At 45.2% G+C, this 10,000-nt stretch overlaps 1 protein-coding gene across 1 annotated transcript in view; it reads right to left on the bottom strand.

Moving 5' to 3' along the window:
* The window catches only part of LOC125047468, a 5,129-nt gene extending 2,202 nt beyond the window's left edge, over positions 1 to 2,927 (bottom strand). The window contains exons 1-6 of the mRNA XM_047645679.1: positions 2,455 to 2,927; positions 1,817 to 2,029; positions 1,530 to 1,685; positions 913 to 1,133; positions 430 to 532; positions 142 to 257 (exon numbers count right to left, since the gene is read on the bottom strand). Coding sequence (XP_047501635.1) covers positions 142 to 257; positions 430 to 532; positions 913 to 1,133; positions 1,530 to 1,685; positions 1,817 to 2,029; positions 2,455 to 2,485 — 840 coding nt within the window. The 5' untranslated portion in view covers positions 2,486 to 2,927. The remainder of the gene's footprint in view (positions 1 to 141; positions 258 to 429; positions 533 to 912; positions 1,134 to 1,529; positions 1,686 to 1,816; positions 2,030 to 2,454) is intronic.
* Between the last annotated feature and the right edge of the window lie 7,073 nt (positions 2,928 to 10,000).

Raw genomic sequence — 10,000 nt, 5'->3', positions numbered from 1 at the left:
TGATCTGCAAGAGAAATTGAATGATCTAAACAAAAACTTCAATTTTGTATTTGAAATCAAGCATTTCGTATTCTAATGATCTGACGACGAAATCACGAATCTGAAGCCGGATATTGAAATACCCATCTTTTAGACACTCGCCTCCAGGTCTTGGCTTCCGGACGAGTACGGTTGTCCGAAACACGTTCTGTTGTCAGCGTTGTAGCTCACCGTCTGGTTCGCTCCGAGGCTAAGGAAACTGCAGCTACGTCTGAAACCTTCAGAATATATATATATATATATATATATATATATATATATATATATATATATATATATATTTTTTTTTTTTTTTTTTTTTTTTGATTAAGGGAACGCAGAGTATTTACTACTGCCAAACATTCGAATCTGAATGTATAGGAATGGGAAAAATAGCCTCGTGTTATTCACCGAAGTCGAAGCTCACTATCGACTGGCCCAAGTACGTGCCGTCGCACTTGGTGACGCCGATCTCGCTCTGGAAGCGAGCGTCGGGCGGTATGTCGGCGCTGACCTGCGCGCAAAGAGGGACTTGAGGCTAAAGGTCGCTGCATTGGGAATGCGCCGGGCCAGGTACATGGTTAAGAATAAAATCAACAAAAGCCGTAAAGTATATTAGATAAAGGAATTACAAAGGGAAAATGCAAAATGTTGAAGGAAGGCAGGGAAATGAAGAATTTTCTTTTTTAAAGATCATGAGCATTTCTGTTTTTGCACAAACACACACACCCACGTTTAACATGGATTCATTTATTAACTATTCCTCTAAGATTTAGTGAATCATTCCTATATCATCTGAGTTTGGATTCCGAAAATAATGGGATATTTAAGAATAAGAAAAATAAAAGACCCTCGACCTCTTCCTTCTCACATCCCATTTCCGCAGCATCTGACCTTGAAGACGCGATCCCCAAAGGAAAAGGCGACAGAGCCGTTGGCGTGGCGGACGGCGGTCCAGTTGCTGACCTTCTCGGAGTACTCGCCGAGGTCATCCGAGAAGAGTCCTGCGGCCACGGTCGGTTCCGGGAACTCGGGGTAGTACCTGACGGACGCCCGGACGGTGCACGCGGCCTCGCTGTCGTCAACGTTGACGTACACCTGGCTGCTAGTGGGGTCTGGAAGGCCATGCTAATCGTTTGCACAAACGCTGAGAATTCCTGATTTAAAGTAATGAATAACTACCCATAATCACTGATATGGAGCTGCGAGCGAGTACCTATACCCGGTAATTCTGACTCTTGGAAATGCGAAATGAAGCATAGGAGAGTTAGCGTCCCCTTACTGACTTCCAGCTTCTAGTTTGTAAGGGATCGTGTAGCTTGCCCTTTAGTTTAGACCCGCTTAACTCCAATCATAGCTTTCCTTAGTGCGCTTCAGTGCATGCACACACGCAAACTGCTGTATGCTACCAACTGACTTAAAAAGGTAATTTAAGATACATGCCTTTTACGCAATAATTTCTTTTCGTAAGCAGACTGTATATGTAACAGAAAGATTAAATAATAACTTACCCACGACCAGTATTTCATCCTTGGCACTCGCTGTCCTGCCATCGTCGGCAGTGACGGTGCAGCTGTAGTTGGCGCTCAGCGCATAGGTCAGCGTGGTCAGTTCCAGGTCACTGTCATCGCGTTCGAGGTTCACCTTGTCCTTCAGGAGACCTGTGGCTGTTCGGAGGGAGAGGCGGTCACTTTGGACTCGTCCCAAGGCAAAGGCCGACACTCAGTATGAACACAGATTCTGTTGCACGTTGCCTGGACGGGCGCGTGCCCTGACACGCATTCCAAGGGACACCTACCATTCGCAGGGGCGTTGGGCTTCCACTCGAAGGTTCCGGCCGAACCTTCCTCCTTCAGGATCTCCCAGAGGACCCCGGACACCGCCTGGCCCTCGCCAAGCGTGTAGGTGCATAGGATGACGCTAGTGTTCTCGGAAGGACCGAGGTCGTAGTGAATAAACAGATTGTTCCCGATTATGGTCAAGGGTGCCACTTCCAGGGCGACGGCTGGAACTGGGACAAGGGATGTCGTTCATATCAGCTTATGTCTCGTTTGTAAAAGAAAATACATTTTCTTTCTCTATCTGTCTGTCTGTCTGTCTCCCTCTAAAAGGAAATGGGTATCTATCTATCAGTCTAAGTATTTATCTATCTGCCTATCTGTCTTTTCTCTCTCTCTCTTTATCTGTCTATCTATCTATATGTATACGTATCACAGAGATGGATAGATATAAACATAAATAAAGCTAAACATTTATAGTGATTTGGATGCAGATTGGCAGTTACACAGATCCTTGACAGAAATGACTGGTTAGACATCTGGCAACCGAAGAGGTATGACCTTGAGTGCTCCTCAGTGTGAAGGTCTCTCTTTCTTCCTTTTCCTTTTTTCTTCCCTTCGTTTCTCCACCAAGCTTTCCCTCCGACTTGCCACTGACCTGCGAGGAGCGCCATGAGAAGGGACAGCATCCTGGTCAGTGCTGCTCTCGGCGCAGCTGAAAGGGCGGCGGAACTAAGGCCAGTGTTATCGGGCGAGTTTTATCACAGCGCTTATCCCTTTGGAGTTTTTTGTTGGCTGGCGATGCCTCGGTGCATGGTGACAAAGCTTCCAGCAGCGTGAAGGAAGAAAGCGGCTTACTATGGTTTGTTAATCGTACGGTTATCCTTGTGATTGCCAGTGGACTTTCACTTCCAGTTATCAGCAATGCTATTACTGCCATTACGATAATGATGACGAGAATGATCACCTCGACGATGACACTGTTTCGTCCGCCCTAGTGTCGACTTCATGTTATCGCTGCCGGTATCACCCTCGCGCTATCGCCGTTGTGGGACTCCTGTTTGTTAGCAGCCTTCCTTATCAGCATTAGCTAACTCACTGCTGGTGTGTGTGTGTGTGTGTGTTTGTGCGTGTGCGTGTGCGTGTGCGTGTGCGTTTTTAAGTAACACTAGACGACGAAGAAGCACCGTCTATTAGGCGCGCTTCTTCGGCCGCCGCCTCACAATGCTGGTCGAAGCCGGGACAAGAAACCCGGCCCTTCCATATATATGGCCCAGCCTGTGCCAGCTATTCATGACTGTCACATTTTGTTCTCTGACACTCGATGCTTACCGGGCTGCCAGCAGGCGCTCCTGCCGCCACGATGTAAGCATGCGGTATAATCTCTTTACCAGCCCGGCGGCTGTTTTGGGATCCGTCTCAATAATTGTGGGCTTGCAACTCTTTAAATAATGTAACAGAGTGGCGTTCGGTTCGCCACAGTGCTTGCAACACCTGTCTGCATAGTCAATTGTTTGTATGATTTGCCATGCGCAGTGGTAATTTAGTCTGATTCTATGAAGAACGAGTTCGACACCTCTACTTATTGTTTCAGAGTGCCAGTGGCTCATAGCGTCTGAGTACCTTCTGGCCGAGGAGGAGGATCTCGTTTCCTCTCTGGGTAGCTGCAGGAGAATGGCAAGTCCTGTGGCGTTGGACCTGTGCTCAGGATTTTTCGGCTTGGTTTAAGGATCATGGATTTGGGGGCAAACTCATTCCCTCTGATGCCTCTGTGGCTGGGGACCTAGTTTATGATTATGCTTTTACTCTGAGCAAGAATCCTCTGCGTTATGGAAGCACAGTGGTCAGGAGGTAGATGTCACTGGTCATGTCCCCAATTTTCTCTTGATCTTGGCTTGGTGGAAACGGAGTGACAGAAGCATAGTCCACAATGAGACGGACGGCATGTACATAGAATGATCTTAGTACTTTGTGTCCAGCTCCTACGTGTCTCCTAGTCATTGCTCTCATGACAGACAGACTTGCTTTGGTTCGGTCAAACAGGTACTGGACCTCCTTTGAAAGGAGAGGTCCGGTCTATCCTTACCCCAAGGTATTGGAAGTCCTGGACTCACTCTAAGTGCATTCCCTGGATCCTCAGAATGCGCCTTGAATGTCTCAGAGCCATGGCTTTTGATTTGGCTGCAGAGATCTTTAGTCCTGCCCTACAACACTCCTCAGATACAAGGTCCAGACATCGCTGGGCTCTTTTTAGGCAGTAGAGGTGATTGCAAAATCGTCTGCATAGGAGAGGATCTTGCACCCCACAGGGAGGTATATGTTGAGGATACAGGATATTATGGTGTTGAGAATGGCTGGACTGAGGACCCGTGGCGTTCCATTTTCTAGTGGCATGTGCTGTGATAGGTGACCGTGGAATCTGACCTAGGCTGTTCTGTTTCTGAAATAGTCACCTATCCTGACCAAGAGCTTTCCTCTGATCCTTCTGGATCAGGGTCTCCTGAATAGCAAGAGGACTTGCTAATTCAAAAGCCTTCTCCAGGTCTAGAAACACTGCCACAGATGTGACAGTGCTGGTAGTGCTTAAGAGTATGGCTATGCTGTGTGCTCTCCTCATGCCCTCTGTGAACCGATGGGGTGTGGGGGTCACATATTCCACTGGAGCCGGTTTAGTACATCCTGTTAGCCGTCTTGCAGAGACAGATGAGAGAGATTGAGCGATACTTCTCTGGCTCCTTTGGTTTTGGGATGGGAACTATGGTAGACCTCTTCCAACTTCGGGGTAGAGTGGAAGTTTCCCAGAACTTGTTGATGAGTTACAGAAATGCAAGCTCACCTGCCAGTCCTAGGTGGGAGATGATAGGGTAAGAGATCCCATCAGAGCCCGGGACTGAGTGAGAACTGTTTTTCTAGGTTTTGTTAGTTTCCTCAGACAGTGGGCCAAGGCATTCTGAAAGGCTTGCCAGTTGGCCTCGTCTGCTTTCCATCTAGGATTGTGCTCGTTTGACATGCGTTAGCTCTTTGGTATCGAGAAGACCGATCTCGGGGAATGTCTCAAGCACACTGGCTATGAGATAGCCAGCCGCATCTGGTCCCCAGCAGGGAGCCAGGCTGGAGTGTGTGCATTGAAATCTCCCCCTTTGATCACTCGGTCTTGTGCTGCAGTACCACAGATGGCTGACGTCTAAACTCCTAAAGCCTGGGCTGCTGCACACATTGTACAGCTCCAGGGGATTTGGGATGGTCAAATATACTGGTGAATCTCAACAGTAAGAGATTGAACATCGTCTCCGCAGTACGGTGCATCGGCTGTTGCAGAGCATGGGATTGTTGCTTTGACCATGGTGATCAAGCCCCTGGTGCCAGCTGTGCTTCACAGCATAAATGCATGATACCCTGAGAAGCGAACAGTCCCTTCTGTTAATGTCTCCTGGAGCATGACAATGGCAGTGTTCCTTGGTCGCACTATTGCGTGGAGGATGGCATTTCTTGTATTGAACCCACTGATGTTCCACTGTAGTATGCTTAGACTGCGTGCCATGATGTTACTTAGTGTTAGTAACATCGGAGACGTCTTCATTTTCCCCATCAATGGTGGTACCTGAGATGTTGGAGTCCTCGCTGATTGAGGGATCTTCATCTGTCTTATGGCTATCCACTGTGAGCTGGAAAGCCTTTGGTAGCTCTGACTTTTGTTGGCTGGGCTTTTCTCTTTTCAGGCTTTGCTGTGTTCTTGGCCTTTGCTTACTTTACCTGGGGAAACTCAGCCTGTTCTGGCTCTGACTGCACAGATCCAGCCTGTTTTGGCTCTGCCTGGGGGGGTTGGCAGAAGGGAGGGGAGTCTCGTCCAGAGGGGGGGGGGGGTAGGAGCTGGTTTGGCTCTCCAGCTTCCTTCCCTTCAGGACTGCGACAGTCTGGTCATTGCCGTCATGGCGACCGTGACTGCCTTCTTGGCCTCTTCACTCGACCTCCCCAGGGCTGTTGCTACTGCAGTGACTACAGCAGTCAGCAGGAGAGTCATATCTTCCTTATCAAAAAGGAGATGATCGTCTCTTGGGAAGGCTTTGAAGTGTTCTTTTTCTGCTCACTTTTTTAAGGGCCGGAAACTCCTCTTGTTTGAGGTGTCGGGTGTCCGTTGGGGAGGAGCTTCCTTCCTCTCAGGAGACATGGGTGCCTGGGGGAGCAGGAACAAAGTCTGGTCGCTTTTTAGCAACCTCTTGTCGCCTGAGGGCCGCCTCCTTCCTGACATAGCAAGCCAGGCTCCAGGCATGATGCCTCTTGGCACAGTTGGAAGATTTGGCTGTTCCTGTCTTGTGTGCCTTGCTACAGACACCACGTTTGGGCTTGGCCTTGCAGCTAGTCCCAGTTATCCAAATCAAGGACGGTGATTGGGGCTCCTTTCAGGGTCACCAGGACTTGCCTGGTTGGGGTTTTCCCTTTCGACATTCGGGAATCCCACGGCCTGTGGGTGTGATGTGATGAAATCCACATCATAAGAAACTGAGAAGCCAAGTAGCACCACCTTGACTCTCCTATCGTCGGGATTCAGTGGTGAGACACACATTTTCCTCCTACCTTTAAGCTCCTTCGTTTCCTGCAGGAAATTCATGGTAGCCTAATCTTTAGGGACAATGATCATGCCCTGGACTCTGGCAACCCGGATTGACAACCAGCTTTGTCTCCGCATCTCTAATGCTCTCCTCAATTGTAAAAGCCTCCAGGTTTAGAGGGAATCTTAAACTGTGGGAAACACCTAGGGGTTCAAAGACTCTACCTCTAGGTCGGACCGCCCCTTCGGCACGGATTTTGGGCTTTGGTCATGAGAGCAGCTTCTGGTTTGACTGGTCCAACTTGTGCTCCCAAGTCAGAGGTCTCCCTGTTTTGCGCACAGGGCTGGAGAGGCTAGCACGTGAGTCCATCTACTGGACAATCTCATGGATAGATATGTTTTTGGTTCTCTGGCTTGTCTATTTTAGCAGCAGGTCTGCCTTATGCACGGCATTGCTCAACCTCCAGGACAGTCTCCATAGCACACAAGGGTGCCATGGGCGACAAACACGTTGGTAGGTGAAACTCTTGGGGAGAGACCAGAGGGGATGCCATTTAACATTGTTGGAACCATTTGGTCATCCCTCCCCAGTGAGTCAGCCCCCCAAAGGCTGGTTCACTTCACAGAGGGAGCTCAAGGTCTTGCACCTCTTCAGGGCGGTTTCAGTTGCAGGACAGAAGAGCAAAGAACACCATTGCTCTTCTCCTCGACTACCAAGTAACCGAGGTTTTTGGTACAACCGACCATTGTGCATCACCTGCCTTTCACGAGAGCAGACTGGCTAACAGAGAGAGAGCAAGAGAGAGGGAGGTGAGGGATAGGGAGAGAGGGGGGAGAGGGAGAGGGAGGGAGAGGGAGAGGGGGGAGAGGGAGGGAGAGGGAGGGAGGGAGAGAGAGAGAGAGAGAGAGAGAGAGAGAGAGAGAGAGAGAGAGAGAGAGAGAGAGAGAGAGAGAGAGAGAGAGAGAGAGTTAGAGAGTTAGAGAGAGAGAGAGTTAGAGAGTTAGAGAGAGAGAGAGAGAGAGAGAGAGAGAGAGAGTTAGAGAGAGAGAGAGAGTTAGAGAGAGAGAGAGAGAGAGAGAGAGAGAGAGAGAGAGAGAGAGAGAGAGAGAGAGTTAGAGAGAGAGAGAGAGTTAGAGAGAGAGAGAGAGAGAGAGAGAGAGAGAGAGAGAGAGAGAGAGAGAGAGAGAGAGAGAGAGAGAGAGAGAGAGAGAGAGAGAGAGAGAGAGAGAGAGAGAGAGAGAGAGAGAGAGAGAAAGAGAGAGAGAGAGAGAGATAATGAGAGAAAGAAAGAAATATATATATATATATATATATATATATATATATATATATATAGAGAGAGAGAGAGAGAGAGAGAGAGAGAGAGAGAGAGAGAGAGAGAGAGAGAGAGATAGAGATAATGAGGGAAAGAAAGAAAGAGAGAGAGAGAGAAAGTGAGTGAGAGAAAAAGAGAGAGAGGGAGAGAGAGAGAGAGAGGAGAGGGGGGGAGGGGGGGAAGAGAGAGCGAGAGCGCGGGAGAGAGAGAGCGCGGGAGAGAGAGAGCGCGAGCGCAATAGAAAGAGGGAATGATTGTGCCGCCGCCTATAGTGACCGCCGCTGCTAATGTTTTTATTATTGTTGTTTTTCTGCTGTTGTTTTTTGTGTTGTTGTATTAATGTCGGTTTTTTTGGTGTTGTGTTTTATATTAACAATACTATAACAGGTTTTCAACCTCCCCCCCCCCTCTCACGTTGTGCGGATAACAAGACATCCACATCTGCGAGTGCACTTTGTTGTTTTACTTTTTTCTTATCTCTTGTATTTTAAGCTTTTATTTTAATGTTTTTTTCTACTTACTCATTCTTTTAATCTCTCTTTAACAGCGAGAGAAAGTAACTTGTTTAAGATTTTCATTAATGAATCGCAGCAGATTGTTTTATGTATTTTTTATGATAATTGTAATTTTATCATTCCTTTCGTTGAGAGAGAGATGTGTGTGTGTGTGTGTGTGTGTGTGTGTGTGTGTGTGTGTGTGTGTGTGTGTGTGTGTGTGTGTGTGTGTGTGTGTGTGTGTGTGTGTACATACACAGATAAATATATATATATATATATTTATATTTATGTGTATATATATATATATATATATATATATATAGAGAGAGAGAGAGAGAGAGAGAGAGAGAGAGATGTATATGTTTATATATATACACATATATATAATATATATTATATATGTAATATAGATATACATAACATACATGTGTATGTGTGTATATATATATATATATATATATATATATATATATATATATATGTTAATAACATACATATATGATATATATATATGTATGGTATATATATATATATATATATATATATATATATATATATATATATATATATATATGTTAATAACATACATATATGATATATATATATATGTATGGTATATATATATATATATATATATATATATATACATATGTGACACAAACACAAACACAATAACGTGTACACAAAGATGAAAGGAAAACTGCCACAGTAAGAAATTAAATTGAAATTGAAATTTCTTACTGTGACAGTTTTCCTTTCATATATACATATATATATATATATATATATATATATATATATATATATATATATATGTATATATATAGATCGGAAATATATACAAATATGTATGTAAGTTACATATATATATATATATATATATATATATATATATATATATATATATTTATTTATGTATGTACATATATGTCTATATATATTTATATATACATATATATAACTATATATATAATGCATAACATACATATATGTCTATATATATACATATATATAACTATATATATAATACATAACATACATATATATAATATATATGTGTTTATATACATATATTTACACATGTATGTTTATGTATATACATATATATACAAATATATGTATATATATTCATATATGTGTGTATATATGCATATGTTTGTATGTATATATGTATGTAGATGTATACGCATATATGTGTGTGTGTGTGTGTGTGTGTGTATATATATATATATATATATATATATATATATATATATATATTCCTCTCCGCTCAAAAGGTCTCCGTCGGACTCCAAGCCGTCTTCCTTTTGACAGGGTCTCTTCCTTGGGGAGGGTTTCGGTGTAGTGGGGGGTGTCACGAAAAGTTGGCTCCATGCCACTTGGCTCCTTCTCAGTCTGGGTCACCTCCTTTTGAATGACCGCGGCTGCCTTTTCAGCCTCCTCACTTGTCTCCCTGCGTCGAAGGCTCTTGTGAACAGGGAGGGGCTGCTCTGCTCTTGGGGAAGATACTAAGACGTTCACTGATTCTTGTCTTTGAGACCCTCAGAACATGCTGTAGGGCTGCGAACTCGCGTGCTGGAGGTGTATGGTGAGAGTTTGCTTGGGAGAGGTGTTCCTCTTGGAGGAAGAAGAGGAACCTTTCGCCTTTCTCTGTCCCCAGACATGACACTTGGGGGGGCAGGAGAAAAACTGAATGCTTTTTAGCGACTCGAAGCCTGACAGCTGCCTCTTTCCCGAGAGATGGCACAACTCAAGGGATGATGCTTGTTGTCACATCTGGGACCCTTATAAGACGGAGGCCCCACAGAGACGAAGCGGCTCCGTTGCGGGAGAAAGAAAAAA

The sequence above is a fragment of the Penaeus chinensis genome, chromosome 41, assembly GCF_019202785.1.
Source record: "Penaeus chinensis breed Huanghai No. 1 chromosome 41, ASM1920278v2, whole genome shotgun sequence".
NCBI classification, from domain to species: Eukaryota; Metazoa; Arthropoda; class Malacostraca; order Decapoda; family Penaeidae; genus Penaeus; species Penaeus chinensis.
Note: the sequence above shows the minus strand (reverse complement) of the source record. Positions and strands in the feature narration are given on the sequence as shown.